Source organism: Lithobates pipiens, unplaced genomic scaffold, assembly GCF_037356315.1.
Source record: "Lithobates pipiens isolate NorthernLeopardFrog02 unplaced genomic scaffold, aLitPip1_a1.2 Scaffold_70, whole genome shotgun sequence".
Lineage (NCBI taxonomy): Eukaryota > Metazoa > Chordata > Amphibia > Anura > Ranidae > Lithobates > Lithobates pipiens.
The window spans coordinates 243,878-260,791 of record NW_027507893.1 but is presented as its reverse complement, the minus strand read 5'-3'; the positions used below and the strand labels follow the sequence as shown (position 1 = coordinate 260,791).

At 44.8% G+C, this 16,914-nt stretch overlaps 1 protein-coding gene across 1 annotated transcript in view; it reads right to left on the bottom strand.

Annotated features, from left to right (window-relative positions):
- The window catches only part of LOC143959324 (voltage-dependent T-type calcium channel subunit alpha-1I-like), a gene marked incomplete at its 5' end in the record, with an annotated part of 1,279,315 nt that overhangs the window by 1,105,311 nt on the left and 157,090 nt on the right, over positions 1 to 16,914 (bottom strand). Inside the window, one exon of the mRNA XM_077468009.1 lies at positions 15,291 to 15,442. Within this exon, the coding sequence (XP_077324135.1) occupies positions 15,291 to 15,442 (152 nt within the window). The remainder of the gene's footprint in view (positions 1 to 15,290; positions 15,443 to 16,914) is intronic.

Sequence of the window (16,914 nt, the reverse complement as noted above, 5' to 3'; positions counted from 1 at the left end):
GTGGTGGGTGTGCAATACATCTCACAGTTGTTTTAGGGGTACGGTATTTAAATCCTTTACAGAACTACAGGAGGAGTTCCCAATTGCCAGGACACAGTTTTATCAATACTTGCAGGTTCGGCATGCAGTGCACAGTGAGCTCAGGCTGTCCTCTCTTGCGATAGTGAGACACCCCTTGATGAATGATGTGTTGCTGTCGGGAGACAGGAAGGGCATGATCTAGAGAACGTATGTCAGATTACTCAACTCAACACACAATGCCTCTAAACTGCCCTGCATTCGGGGGTGGGAGAAGGATTTGGGCCCCATTGACGGTGAATGTGGGAGCTATGTCTGACATCGGCCCCACTGGTCTCAGTCTCTACTTCATACAGACTGTCGCCAGGGGCGGGCTGGGCCGGGGGGCAGGGTGGAAATTTCCCCCCAGGCCGGCACCTACATTATGTTTAAAACGGCCGCTGGCTGTTTGTTCATTTCTTTTTTTTACGCTGTGACGGGCAGCCGGGACCCGGTTCAATAATCCCCTTCTCTCTGTGGGCACGTCGCACCGTTCTGATCAGTCCCGGCAGCGGCTGTCACTCACAGCCGAGCAGAGTGAAGCCGCCTCCCCCTCCTCCATGCACAGCACTGTGTAGACATGAAGGAGGAGGGGGAGGCGGCTTCACTCTGCTCGGCTGTGAGTGACAGCCGCTGCCGGGACTGATCAGAATGGCGCGACGTGAGTCACGTGACCACAGAGAAGGGGATTATTGCTCCGGGTCCCGGATCACTGAGCCGACAGATGTCACTCCACTCGGGTGCTGCTCGCACCTCCCCCCTGCAATGCCACTGCCTTGGGCTCGAGGTACATTATGGGTCCTTTGGGGGTCCTGCACTGTAGAGGGGGTCCTGCACTGTAGGGGGGTCCTGCACTGTAGAGGGGGTCTGCACTGTAGAGGGGGTCCTGCACTGTAGAGGGGGTCCTGCACTGTAGAGGGGGTCTGCACTGTAGGGGGGGTCCTGCACTGTAGGGGGGGTGTCCTGCACTGTAGAGGGGGTCCTGCACTGTAGGGGGGGTCCTGCACTGTAGAGGGGGTCCTGCACTGTAGAGGGGGTCCGGCACTGTAGGGGGGTCCTGCACTGTAGGGGTCTGCACTGTAGAGGGGGTCCTGCACTGCAGGGGGGTCTGCACTGTAGAGGGGGTCCTGCACTGTAGAGGGGGTCCTGCACTGTAGAAGGGGTCCTGCACTGTAGAGGGGGTCCTGCACTGTAGGGGGGGTCCTGCACTGTAGGGGGGTCCTGCACTGTAGAAGGGGTCCTGCACTGTAGAAGGGGTCCTGCACTGTAGGAGGGGTCCTGCACTGTAGGGGGGTCTGCACTGTAGGGGGAGGGGTCTGTACTGTAGGGGAAGATTCGGCACTGTTGGGGGGTCTGTACTGTAGGGGAGTCTGTACTGTAGGGGGGTCTACGCTGTAGGGTGGAGGGGTCTGTACTGTAGGAGGGTCTGCACTGTAGATGGGGGTCTGTATGGTAGGGAGGGGGGTCTGCACTGTAGGGGGTCTTTGTAACATGCAGGGGGTCCAGAGCTGTGAGGGGCTGTGTAATGTAAAGTGGTGAGGAGGTGCAGGGTGCTGTGTAATGTAAAGGGGTCCAGAGGTACAAGGGCTGTGTAATGTAAAGGGGTTCAGAGGTTCAGGGTGCTGTGTAATGTAAAGGGGTCCAGAGGTACAAGGGCTGTGTAATGTAAAGGGGTCAGGAGGTTCAGGGTGCTGTGTAATGTAAAGGGGTCCTTAGGTGCAAGGTCCTGTGTAATGTAAAGGGGTCCTTAGGTGCAAGGTTCTGTGTAATGTAAAGGGGTCCAGAGGTGCAGTGTGCTGTGTAATGTAAAGGGGTACAGAGATGCAGGGTGCAGTGTAATTTAAAGGGGTCCAGAGGTGCAGTTGTGGAGAGGGGGGGTACACAGTAGTGACAAAAAGATATTGAAGGATGCAGAGGTATGCAGGGGACACAGTGGGTGTTTTTACATTTTATGGTGGGAGGGGGGGGTGCCAAATGCTCTAGGTACGCCCCTGGTGTGAGCACAGCAGACTACAACTCCTACCTCCCAGGAGTCTCAGAGGCAGGCCAGGTGTGTGGCACGTCAGGGGAGGGGACGCCCGGCGTCAAGAACGTCACGTCACACGTGACCTGCTGGGCTTATGGGGAGCAGTGGCAAGCTGCAGTCTGCAGAGAAGATGAGACCTGCTTCAGGATCATCAGCCCCCCCCCCCCCGAAGAGTGGCAAGGACCTGGCTCAGTGTCTCCAGTCCTCACTGAATCAACGCTCCCCAGCCTGAAGTAAGACATCTGTGATAACCTTCACAAAATGGAATAGAATGGGAAAATCCGCTTCAGTTGTAAATTTAATTAATAATGCATAGTCATCATGACAATTTAAAATTTTGGCAGTGGCAGCGTGTGTTTTTTTTTTCCTAGCACCTCCCCCCCACCAGCGGACTTAACACCCTCCCCCCACCAGCGAACTTAACACCCTCCCCCCACCAGAGGACTTGACACCCTCCCCCCCACCAGCAGACTTATCTAACACCCTCCCCCCCCAACCAGCGGACTTTTTTAACACCCTTCCCCCCAACCAGCTGACTTATCTAACACCCTCCCCCCCACCAGCGGACTTATCTAACACCCCCCCACCAGCAGACTTATCTAACACCCTCCCCCCCACCAGTGGACTTATCTAACACCCTCCCCCCACCAGCGGACTTATCTAACACCCTCCCCCCACCAGCGGACTCATCTAACATGCTCCCCCCACCCACCAGTGGACTTATCTAACACCGTCCCCCCACCCACCAGCGGACTTATTTAACACCCTCCCCCCACCAGTTGACTTATCTAACATGATCCCCCCACCCACCAGTGGACTTATCTAACACCGTCCCCCCACCCACCAGCGGACTTATCTAACACCCTCCCCCCACCAGTTGACTTATCTAACATGATCCCCCACCCACCAGTGGACTTATCTAACACCGTCCCCCCACCCACCAGCGGACTTATCTAACACCCTCCCCCCACCAGTGGACTTATCTAACACCCTCCCCCCACCAGCGAACTTATCTAACACCCTCCCCCCACCAGTGGACTTATCTAACATGCTCCCCCCACCCACCAGCGGACTTATCTAACACCCTCCCCCCACCAGCGGACTTATCTAACACCCCCCCAACCAGTGGACTCACCTAGCTGATTAAGTGGTTCAATGGGCCACTTGACTGGACTTGCCCCCCAGGCCTAAGGCTGCCAGCCCTCCCCACAGCACCTATTTTTACTACACAGAGTGTACAGAACTTCATCCAAGTTGCAGACATGGGGGTTTCGAAGCTCTCCGCTATGCCCAAAATGTAACAGAGATGAGGGAGATCTATTACACATGATGTGGAAATGCCCAAAATTGTTCAGATAAAGGCAATACGTTCTAACGACTATATCCCAGGTATTTCAAACTCCAATTCCGCAGGACCCGGCTGTATGTCTACTTGGCGCATTGGAGATTCCCTCTCTCTCGCTGAGTGGCCATACCGCAGTACTACGTTTATTATATCTATCACACAAGGCCATTGCTAGATTCTGGATAACTTCGAAAGTCCCAAAAGGGAAAGGATGGGTGGAAAGGGTAAATAATATGCTCATGAGGGAAAAACTTACCTACCAACATAGAAACACTCTTAAAAAATTCTATGCAATGTGGCAACCCTGGTTGGATACTTCTGGCTTAGCCCCAACTCAGCTAATTAAGGATAGGCTTCTGCAGATATGACATGTCAGTGAGCTGGAAATGATGGTATTGTTTGCTCATATAGGAAATGGATGTAATTACACTTAGCCCTTGTACACACGGTCGGACATTCCGACAAAAAAATCCATCGGATTTTGTCCGACGGATTTTGTCCGAAACTTGTGTTACACACACATGGTCGGACAAAGTTGTCGGAAAATCCGATCGTACGTAACATGATGATGTTTTTTCGTTAGGACGGGACTACGTTCAGGCTAGTAGCCAATAGTTTTGGTCTAGGAATTTGATCTGAGCATGCGTGGCACTTTGTCCAATCCGAATTCTCTACACACAATCGGACAAAGTCCGATCGGATCATGTTGTCGGAAAGATTTATAGCCCAGCTCTAAAACTTTGTCCGTCGGATATTCCGACGGAAACAGTCCAATGCAGCCCACACACAGTCGGATTATCCGACAACGCGGTCCAATCAGACATTTTTCCATCGGAATGTCCGACTGTGTGTACAAGAGCTTAGAGGATCATGGCGTGCAAATATAAATGTATGATGAGTGCAGAGAGGGCATGTATTTCTTTTGTTTGATTTGTTTTGTTTGGTTTGAACGTTGTACGAACCTTGAGGATAACAAGATCTTTCTGTATAAATATAAGCCTAGGAGAAGTAACCCCCTGTAAGGTCATACTAGCCCTAATAGGGAAAAGTCAAATTTGCTAACCTATTGTATCCGGTACATAAGGCAACATTATTATACCTAAGTTTACTCCATGCATACAGAAGTTACTCCTGTAGATCTGTCCATAGGTTGTACGTTATATGCTATGTATAATGATTACTGTTCTCTATGTACTTGTTGCAATATAGATATGCCTATGTATGTAGTGTTATTCGGTTTTCCAATAAACTTCTTTTCTGATAAAATAAAAAACGTTCTGTGGGGAAAAGAAGAGTAATCTGTAAATGAAAAGCAGCTGCCGCCGCCGGGGGGGGGGATACAAGCTACGGACGTACCTCCCTCCCCCAGGGGGCAAAAGTTCTAGATAAGGATCCCCCTGGCTTGCTGAGACCACACGTGCTGTTTTAGCTGGGACTTCTGAGCTGACTGAAAAGCAACATACTAAGGTATGCATTTACTCCCTCTAGTGGAGACTTTAGGCATGACAACATTTTTACTTATGTAAGAAAAAAAGCATGGGTGGACTTTTTTAATTTCCTAGGCTTCCTCCCTTATCTTTTTCTTGCTGCAGGATACTGCTGTAACAGACAGATCCAAACTTCACCCATCATGGCGGGCTGCGTTAGCAAACCTTCAAGGACCTGGTCCCTATTATAGGGGGTTCACTGCCTTGGACCTGTATAGCAAACCCTCAGGAAAACTTTAGATAATGTAGCATGACCAAAAAAGTCCTGGGTCCTGGGGTCCAGCACTACAAAGAGGCATTACAGGCAAAACCTCGTTCTTCTTAAGTGAGACCCGAGTACCATCCACCTTGGCCTTAGTAGCACTTTGGATGGATCCGGTCTTTGGAGGCTGTTTAAATCCAGCATGGAATCCCTCCAGCTTTGAGCTCTTCAGAGCACATCTTCACGTGTGACCAACACCTTAGACACTGGCGAAAAAACGGAGGTACTCCTGGAAAGAGGAGGGGTATATGGGAGAACTTTCTGTATTGGGTATACCAGTGTCCATCCCCTGAATGTGCCTATATACCCATTAAGTTAATAACTAAGTCGCTGTGTCCCATGATGTACAATAAAGAAATAATTACACCAACATTATATCATTATAAATGTGGATTTTTACAACTATTCGACCCCCCTTGAACATTATATATTTTCTGAAAGCAGAGGCCCTGTAAATTAAAAAGGTTAAAAATTTTATGTCGCATGATATTTGCGCAACTGTTTATTAAATGCAAATTTTCCGGAAAAAATATAATAAAATACATTTTAGTGCAAAAACACACAATATATTACCCATTTTTTAGCTAAAATATAAAAGATGAGGTTGCATTGAGTAAATAGATACCAAACATTCCATGTCTTAACCACTTTCAGCCCAAACCATTTTGCTGGCTTATGACCAGACCACTTTTTGCGAATCGGCACTGCGTCGCTTTAACTGACAATTGTGCGTTCATGTGACGTGACAAAATTGACGTCCTTTTTTTCCCACAAATAGAGCTTTCTTTTGGTGGTATTTGATTACCCTTGTGGTTTTTATTTTTTGTGCTATAAACAAAAAAGAGCGACAATTTTGAAAAAAAAACACATTATTTTTTACCTTTTGCTATAATAAATATCCCCCAAAAATGTATAAAAATACTTTTTTCCTCAGTTTAGGCCAATATGTATTCTTTTACATATTTTTAATAAAAAAAAATCACAATAAGCTATTATTGATTGGTCTGCGCAAAAGTTATACAAAATAGGGGATAGTTTTATGGCATTTTTATAAATAATATTTTTTTTACTAGTAATGGCAGCGATCATCGATTTTTATTGTGACTGCAACATTATGTCGGACACATCGGCCATTTTTGACACATTTTTGGAAACATTGCCATTTATACAGCAATCAGTGCTATACAAATGCACTGATTCTTGTGTAAATGACACTGGCAGTGAAGGGGGTTAACCAGGAGGTGGCAGTGTAGGGGGTAAGTGTGTTCTAGAGGCATGTTGCTAACTGTGGGGGGGCATGGCTGTGTTTTACACATCACTAATCTCTGATCCAATCACAGGGAGCAGAGATCAGTGTCACATTTAAAGGGATGTACCTGTACGCCCATGTGCCTGTCTGTGTCATTCTGCCGACGTACATCGTCGTGCGCAGGTTGGGAAGCGGTTAAACACAACATAGGTGATGCTTAAAAAGCCTTTACAGCTTATCAGTTTACAGTTAACTAGGAACTCTTGTGCTAGAGTTATTGTTCTCACTTTGACATTCGCAGTATGTGTGAGGGGCAGGGGGGGTTACGCCAATTTATTTCTCATTTTAATATATTTTATTATTATAAATATATTTTTTTAACTTTCTTCTTTTTTTTTATTGTTTTTATTTGATTGCTATCACAAGGAGTTAATAAACCCTTATGTGACAGCATTGGGTAGGTGACAGGCACTCTTTATGGAGACATTATGGGTCTAATCAGGGGCTGACTGACAACTTTTGGCCCAGGCGGCAAGTACAAGTCCAGGAGATGTATACACTCAGATACAGTCAGGGGCTGAGGTATACTTTTTTGCCAGTACTAAACAAAGTATATTTAGCCTAGGTTCACACTATATGCAGTGTTAATTTAAAACATACCCCAATTTGCATTGGGTGTGAATGCCCATTCAATCCAATTCTGGTGCGGACAAAAAAAGGGTCCTGCACCAGTTTGATGCGAATGCAGTGAATTTGAGCCATACCAATCCATGGCTCAAATTGCACCCCAGAGACACTGCATGCAATTCACACAGGAATGTGCTGTGATTCCTGTGTGAATTACATGAAGTGTCTAGCACAGCTGAAGTGTGAACTCAGGCTTAGGGTCCTTTCACACGGGGCGGATCAGTTCTGATCCGCCCCGTGGATGTCCGTTTGCTCAGCGGGGATCACTCCGCCGATCCCCGCTGAGCAGGGAGATGACAGGTCTGTCTCCGCACACTGTGCAGGGACGGACCTGTCACAGCGCCGCTCTCCCCTATGGGAGATCGGATGACGACGGACCGCAGTGCCCGTCGTCACCCGATCCGATCCGCAGACGGATGGAAAAATAGCTTTTTCCTCCGTCACACTTTTTCGGATCGGAGCGGGTCGGATGTCAGCGGACATGTCACCGCTGACATCCGACGCTCCATAGAGCTCTATGGAGCACCCGTTCAGGTCCGCCTGAAAAACTGACAGGCGGGCCTGAACGGGACGTTAGTGTGAAAGGGGCCTAAGTCCCCTTTTATATCAGATATCCCCTCTTCACATCTGGAGTTCTCCTATACATCGGGAGCTCCTCCTTTACATCAGAGTATCCTTCACATCAGCAGTGTCCCCTTAAATCAGGAGCCCCCTTACAGGACATCTGGATCAGGATCATAAACCAGAAGAGATTTTAGCCAGGCAAGTCTTTAACAGGAACACAGCAGAGAATCTTCAGATATGTTGACCAAGGCGAAGATATGGGAGAAACGAACCAGAAGGGGCTGGCTGAAGAGTAGGAAATGATCACAAGGTGAGGCACTGTGGAATGATGTGTGCTGGCAATTAACCGACAGCTGAGCACTGAGAAGGGATGGCTGAGCCCAGCCCAGACACAGTGCCATATTTTGCAAATATATAAGTGACTCCTTCCAGCTCTGCCTATAATAAAATGATGCCTGGGCGGGACATTTGCTGTTTTGGGTGGACGTCATAAGATGTCCTTCACTGAACGCGCCTTGCATGTGCCCCACAGGTCACACTGCATCGTGATTTGTCAGATCTATCAGATAAGTGTACCAGCCTGCTGCGGGTATCATGTGATCACTGTGACCAATCACAGCAGATTACATGACAATTGTACACAATGGATAGCATACATTCATACCATTCATTGTGTACTATTGTGTTAATCTCTGCGACTGGTCAAAGTGATCATATGGTACAGACAGGGCCAATCACAACCTATCTGTACTATGTGATTAGCTGTGGCCAGTCACAGCTATGATTATATTATAAATAGTATATAGTAAACACTGAATGAATAGATTTCATTTAGAAAAAGAGGTTGCTTATAAGAGAAAAAAGTATAGTTTTTCTATGGTAGCATTGTTTTGCACATGTGGAAAAAAAAAATGGTAAAAAAAAAAGATAAATGTAATAAAAAAGAAAAAAAAACATATTTAACCTCTTGCCGACCAGCCGCTGTCAATCTACTGCTTCAGGTTGGCACGATCCCACGAGTCTTAGCTATACGCCGGCTCGCAGGATCAGAATATCAAGCGTGCGCACGTGCCCACTGCACAGTGGGTATGCTGATGCTCGTGGCCGACAGTCGCAATGACCACGAGCGATTGCGGGCACAGGAGGCAGAACAGGGATATGTGTGTGTAAACACAAACCTCCCTGTTCTTTTCTGTGATGTGTGACAGTTAGTGAGTTCCTATTTGCTAGGAACCATGATCCGTCACTTCCTCTAGGTCAGTCCCTTCCCCTATAGTTAGAAACACACATAGGGAACACAGTTAATTCCTTAATCGCCCCCTAGTGTTAATAACTTTTGCGCAAACCAATCAATATACACTTATTGCGATTTTTTTTTAACCAAAAATATGTAGAAGAATACATATCGGCCTAAACTGAGGAAAAAAATTAGCTTTAAAAAAAAAAAAAATATGGGGATATTTATTATAGCAAAAAGTACAGATTATGTGTTTTTTTTTTCAAAATTGTCGCTCTTTTGTTTAAAACGCAAAAAATAAAAACTAGTTCATTCAGCAGCCAAATCTTCCGGGGCTCAAGTGGTTAAGAAAATGTTAAAAGATGTTTTTTTTGTTTTTTTACATACTGTCAACAGTCAGTGTCCCTAATCATCGCCACAGCAGTCATATGACGACGCTGTACTGCACTGGTAACAGTATGTTAAAAAAAAAGAAAATTGTGATAGAACAATATTTTTTTAATTCCTTTGTTTTCCAAAAAATAGAAACAAAAAATTACAACTTCAAAAAACTCACTATGCCTCTCACTACTCGGGTATCCAGGTAGGCGGGGCCCGCGAATGAGACGTCGCTGGCCCTGCCGCCTGGTATGGACTTAAAGGGGAACCCCAACGCCGAAAAAAATCAGCGTGGGAGTCCCCCCCAAGTCCACAACAGACCCTTGTCCGAGCACGCTACCCGGCCGGCCAGGAAAGGGGGGCGAGCGAGCGCCCCCCCCCTCCTGAGCCGTACCAGGCCGCCTGCCCTCAACATGGGGGGGTGTCTTGGGGAAGGGGGGGGCGCGCGGCCCCCCACCCCAAAGCACCTTGTCCCCATGTTGATGAGGACAAGGGCCTCTTCCCGACAACCCTGGCCATTGGTTGTCGGGGTCTGCGGGCGGGGGGCTTATCGGAATCCGGGAGCCCCCTTTAATAAGGGGGCCCCCGGATACCGGCCCCCCACCCTATGTGAATGAGTATGGGGTACAATGTACCCCTACCCATTCACCTGTAAAATAAAAGTACAAAAAAAAACACAACACACGAGATAAAATACTTTATTGCACAGCTCCGGGGGTCTTCCGTCTTCGGGGGTCTTCTCGCCGGACTCCTCCGCTATCTTCTTGTAGCTCTGTTGCTAGCGGAGAAGTCCGGCTTTCTTCCTCGCCGCCGGCCTCTTCTCCCGACTTCGGGGGTGTTGTCCCCCTCTTCGGCTCTTCTGCCGGGCCACCGCGCCTTCTTATAGCTCTTTTACAGGCGGTGGCCCAGTCTTCTGTCGCCGCCGCCGTCGCTGCCGCCTTCCATTCTTCTTCTTCTTCTTCTTCTCCAGGAGATGTTGCCTCGACAATCTCTCCGGCCGGAATGCCAGGGACGCACTGTGCGGCCACTTATATAGGGACAAGGGGCGGTGTCACATGGCTTTATGTCACATGGGTTGGTCACATGGGTTGATGTCACATGGGGACTATGACATCGTAAGGGGGCGGGGTCACCATGTGACACCAACCCATGTGACATAAAGCCATTTGACACCGCCCCTTGTCCCTATATAAGTGGCCGCGCAGTGCGTCCCTGGCATTCCGGCCCCCGGAGCTGTGTAATAAAGTATTTTATCTCGTGTGTTGTGTTTTTTTTGTACTTTTATTTTACAGGTGAATGGGTAGGGGTACATTGTACCCCATACTCATTCACATAGGGTGGGGGGCCCATGTTGAGGGCACACGGCCTGGTACGGCTCAGGAGGGGGGCGCTCGCTCGCCCCCCTTTCCTGGCCGGCTGGGTAGCGTGCTCGGACAAGGGTCTGTTGTGGACTTTGGGGGGGACCCCCACGCCGATTTTTTTCAGCGTTGGGGTTCCCCTTTAAGTCCATTCCAGGCGGCGGGGTCAGCGACGTCTCCTTCGCGGGCCCCACCAACCTGGAGACGCGCTCGAAATGAGAGGACTTTCCTCCGCGTGTGTGGGCAAGTCCGTTCATTTCAAAAGTAGGGCGGATAGTATGGCGGACTTAGTACGCCGTATTAGTCCGCTCAAAAAGTGGTGTGTGTGGTCAAGTCCGTTCATTTGAAAGTATGACGGACTGTCCGTCGGATTGTCTGACGGACTAAGTTGGCCAGACAGTCCGCCCATGTGTACGCGGCTTAAGGCTCCACCTCCTGATTTGGTACCCCACCGCCAGCACTTTACCGACTTCTGCCTGTTCACAACCTTGCAACTGATCCTGATTCTGCACCTGTCTGCCTGGCTCCTGCTGAACAAAGCTTGTGACCAGACTCCACTCTACCACTGGGAGGGCTCTTGTGTCTTCAGGTTACAGCTCACTCCTACAGCTTCCAGGCACCTGCACCTTGTCTCCACTGCCAGGTGCTTAGACATGAATTGTGCAAGAGGCCACCCTCATCATCTTGGGCTCCACAGTCAGGTACGTGACTCATTCCAGTAGATCAAGTTAAGGAATCATCGCCCATGTAGTGGGAGCATATACGAAAAATCTTTCCCGGTAATGACAGAACCTTGCCTACTTCCTTACCTGGAACCCCTCCCCTATAAAGCACGTTAAGAAGAGCATAATACAACATGGTAACTGTCGATTCAACCGTAATCATCGCATTCGGTGTTTGTAGAAAAAATGTCAATGGAGATATATCAATTGAGAAGCAAAATAATAAGTCTGAAGATCTGGCAAGTTCAAAATGGTTCAAAAGTTCAAAATGGCTAGAAATAATCTAGGAGTACAAGCCCGAAAGATCTTTTCCGGCACATACATAGGGGAGTTAGATAGTATATATAAGAATTTGAATAGAAATATAAATTTTAAATAGGTTCACTTGTCCCATAAGAGTGAGTGACAGGGCCTGCCATCTCCTCACCTTCTCCCAGAATGCTGCCACCACCACTGGTGTTAAATTGTTATCCAGAAATTTTGATATAGGTAACTGTTCCAGGACCTCAGATACTTAAAGGATGTGGCCAATGAAATTGGGCAGTGCCCAAGCACAACGAAACATCATCAATGGGGAAAAGCGACAATTTGGACCAGTTTATACAAAACCCGGAATAGTTCCCAAACTCCTGGATTATGGAGAAAGCAGCCGACACAGGATTTGGGGCCCTCTCTAAGTACAAGAGCATATTATCAGCATACGACACATTCCTCCATCTGGCCATGCCACAGGCCAGAGAAGAAACCGACCTCCCTTATCTTGGCAGCCAATGGCTCAATAGCAAACAGGTGGGGATAGGGGACACCCTTGTCTCATTTCCCAAAATATAGAGAAGGGATCTGAGATCCCTTATTAATGCGTATCGGATATGCGTATAACAACCGTACCCAAGACACACATTTTGGCCCAAAACCATACTGCTCAAGCAAAAGGAATAGATAAGGCCACTCTATGGTATCAAAGACCTTCTTAGTGTCTAATGAGGCCACCACCCTTGCACGAGTTGTCATGCAGAGATTGTAAATTCACAAACAGCCTCCTAATATTCATTTGAGCACATCTGCCTGGCATAATGCCTGTATGATCAGCATTACTGAGTTTCAAAATGACCTTGCCAAGATCTTGGCAAGAATTTCAGTGTCAACATTCATCAGCGAGATCGGGCAGTATGACTCACACTCTTTAGGGTCTTTGTCACCCTTATGGATCAGGACTACTAGAGCCTCCCTCATAGATGGCGGCAAGCTACCCTCCTCTTTCACTGAATTAAACACCTGAAGTAACCTAGGGGACAATAAGTCTTCAAATGTCCCGTACCACTCTGAGGGCAAGCCGTCTAGTTACGGAGATTTGCGGTGGTAGGAGGCAAAAAAATCTCACTCCGCGTGTCTTCTGGGTATCGCGGCTCCAGTACTGTGAGTGGCCGGAGCTGCGATGCCGTCACTCCCGCGCATGTGTTTTAAGTATGCATTCCTCATAAACAAAGTATAGGTACTCCAATTTAAATTTAGGTCGCCTTCAATATATCATTCCTTGTCAATATTTATTCTTTTTTGAACAGAAAAAAATGTATCCTGTATTCTCTGCTGTTTTAATTTTACAGCAGTAATAATTGTGGTTTTACCTATATTTTTATTATTTTTTACTTCCCTTTTTTTTCCGTAGCTTGGCTTTTTCTGCCCTCTATGACCGTATGGGGACAATTACCCTGGGGTTGTTGGCAGGTGTGATATCTTAGGCAGTGGTTCTCAGTGGGTGGATATGGCTTGTGGTAAGCGCAGTTTTTGTGGTGTCGGTTCGAGGATGTGCTCCCACTGCTGATACAACAGCTAATAATTTTTGTTGTCTGTATATTTATTTTGTCTGTTTTCACATATACAGAGTCTTTGTTGATAAATTGCATATTCCCTGAAGAAGGTTATCAGCAAAACATGTCGGGCTAATGTGCAACAAACATTCTTTTTCAATTCACTTTTGACCTCAAAGACCACTGATGTAAACCACTGCTGTGTTTTATATATAATTTTATTTTTGACCTTGACTTTACTAAAAATTATACATTTTATTTCTACTTTGGAATTTCTATCTAAAGCACCGTTAAAAATCCCTATTTTCCTCATGCTTTTCATATTTCATTTTCAATTCTTGGGCTGTGGTGCCAATTTAAATGGGTGTTTCTCCTCTAGTCAGACCAAATTCAATCTGTATATATAGAATAGGGATATAACTCTAAATGCTAATAATATAAATATAAGCAAAGAAGCAAAACAAGTCACATCTAATTTTTGATGATTTAGCAATGATCTTGCATTTGTATTTTAAGAGTATAGATTCTCTTGATCTATGCTCATACGATAATCATTGTACTACTATATATTCTTAGAAAAAGAGTACTTATCTCGATGGCTTAGTGGGTAACACTCCTACCTAGAAAGACTAGCAAGACCATGGGTTCAAATCCAAAGTGTTGCATCAAATTAAATTTTAAACAGCAGAGTATTCTGAAAATAGGCGAACGCCTAATTGCCACGGCCACATCAGCATGGTTGTTTCCATAATTTGCATGCAATGGTATGTTATTTAACAAAAAATATTATTGTGTGACAATAAAATAATCAAACACGCAGGGTGTTAGCATGGTTTGGATTTGGACTCATGACCCAAGTGCTTTTTGTTCATCTGTGCAGACCTCTAGGCCAATGTGCTATGTATGATTAGACTTGCATAATAGTTATGTATCATTAAAGAATGACCATAGATAATTAGAACTCTATAGTCTCCTAAAAAAGAAATGTAACAAGAAAAAAAAAAAACATAACGGATATGTAACTGTAAATGATAAATACATGTAACCTTACAGAATAGCAGACATTACTCTGTAGTAATCATTCACCATCCGTTAGCAAAAGAAAACAAACTATGCACAACAATTGTAATATAAATAAATAGCCACTCACGAGGTAGTGCACATAGCATATAAGAATGGTTTATTGCCATGCATGTACATACACGATCATAGCTAAATACTGTAGTGCAGTTCCATATAGGAAACTTGTTGGCAATTGCCAGTTATGTAAACTGCAGCTATGCCAAATTGGAATTTATTAATGCTCACATACTCACTTTTCCGTTCGCATGTTCACCTAGTTGAAGTCTTAATTGGGAGTAACTAGATGTAGAATGACTACTTTTTCTCCTTATTCTTAGTGAATTAGGCCTGCTGTATGTTCTATGCTCTTTATGTTCATTTTCATGTCTCTTTTATACTGCTATTGTGCTGTTTTGAGCAACATTACTTCCTACAACAGTTTATAAAACCTTTATGTTTGACTGTTAGATGGTGTTTCCAGTCTGAGGAAGCAGATTTCGGTCTTCTCAGATAGCAGTTTGAGTTTGTTTAACCCTGTCATTGTCTGACTATGAATTGATTCTTTTGTTATACGTGCAAGGTTGAGTATTGTTTAAAATCAGTTTCAATGTATATTGAATGTTGTACAACTAGTCACATGTCAGAATGTCTGTCTGATTTTTTTTTTGTATGTCTTTATACTGTAGTCTTTAAAATCCTTAATAAAAATTAACTTTGAAAAAAAAAGGAGTTGAGAGATAATTTAAAAGGTTAGGATAAGTGTTAGAGTTATGTGATATAATAGGTCAGGGATATTCTTATTTACAAAATAATTTTCACTTGCTTTCAGTATCAGAAGCTTTCTACTGAGAACAAACATTATGGGGAAATCAAAGTATTGCATTTTCCATATTAACAAATGAGGACAGAAGTGCTTTAGCTGTTTAATTTTGATTTGGTATTAGCAACTGTAGTTTTCCCTTGCACTAACTGACAAAGTACTGATTCACTTTAATGTATTTTCCAAGATTTGTGCCATCTGGAAAAAAAAGTAGAGCTCTGAGCTTACCTTTGGTTGGCTGTAGTGCTCCAAGGACATTGTGACAACATTAAGGCAAATGATGATTGTAATGAAAATATCCAAGTAATGACTTGTGCAAACAGAGTGAATTAAAAGGCGTGCAGGGCAGTAGGTGGCATAATATGGCAGACGCTGAGCTTCTACATAAAGACATAAGAGAAAAAAAATATTACAGAGTAGCAATTTTGTGGAGACAGAAAAGCTGAAGATAAAGCTTGGAGACAAAATATGTTAAGTTGCTGAATTCTTACAAGAGATCGATCAAGACACACATAAAGAAGAAAAAGGAAAGGAGTTGATAAGGGATCACACTGGGAAAATGTGTAACCAGACCATGGATTGCAGCTAATCATTATCACCTTTTTAACCTGCTTTTACACTTGGTGACCACCCGATCCATGTTCCAGTATATAATAATTAACCCACCTGCTATGGTAACACTTCACATTTATTGGACTTTGTTTTATACAGACAATGCAGAGGAATCTTTTTTTACACTAGGCACAGGATGAAGCCAGGGCTTTTTTTGGTGTAAACGCTGTGTGGTGTCAGGCAGGGCCCCGCAGTAAAGCAGGGATGAAGGCAAGTATTCTACATAGGTTGCATATAGGAATGGGGGGTGGGATGTAATAAAGGACAAGTGAAGCTGTCCTTTAACTTAATAGTTAAATCTTTCCTTTGAACCTTAACCTCAACCCAACACTTGAACTTAACCCTTAATCTCAACCTAACTCCCAAAGCTAATCCTAAAATTCAGGCTACAGTTATATTATCATTTGATAAACACAGCATTCTGACTATTTGACTAACTATCTTACTAACACTACTATCAAGGAAAATATTATATTAAAATACCATGTCAAAGTGTTAGCACTTTGGCATGTTATTCTCCTTATAACTGTACTGTTCTCTATTATACTCTACACACTTCTCTTCTACACATATTGCCCCCTATAACACCTTCTGCACTCTGTTCCTGCACATCCTACCTTCAGTACTCCCCTCCTGAACATAGTGCCTGTCACACCCTTCATTCTCCTGCATGTATTGTCCACTGTCAAACTATTCACACTTCTCTCGTCTGCACATACTGTCCCCTTTTAATACCTTCCATGCTTTTCTCCTTTACATGTTACCTGCTGAGACACTTATTTAGCATTGTTTGTAATATCCTAATGCAACTTATACAAATGATATATATATATATATATATATATATATATATATATATATATATATATATATATATTGTACACACACACATTACAGTGGGCAAAATCATTTTTTCTAGAACTTTTCATTTTACGGTTTGCCTTTCAACCTTTTTATAAAAGCTTTTTCACATTCAGCTTCAAAGTTGTTTTTTTTCAAGCTTGCTGCTGTTTGACCTTCCCCTGATTTTTCCAGGGGAAATCTACTTCCATGTGGATTTTTCAATATTTATAGAGTAATGAAATTACTATACATTTCTTATTTCCCAATTTAAGCAACCTAGGCCTAGCTTTTTTCCAGTTATTGTTCCAGGTTATTTTTGGCAAAATGTAAAAAATTTGTTCAGTGTTTCCTTGTAAGTCTGCCAGTCATGTAAACCAGGACTACAAGTCAGGTTCCA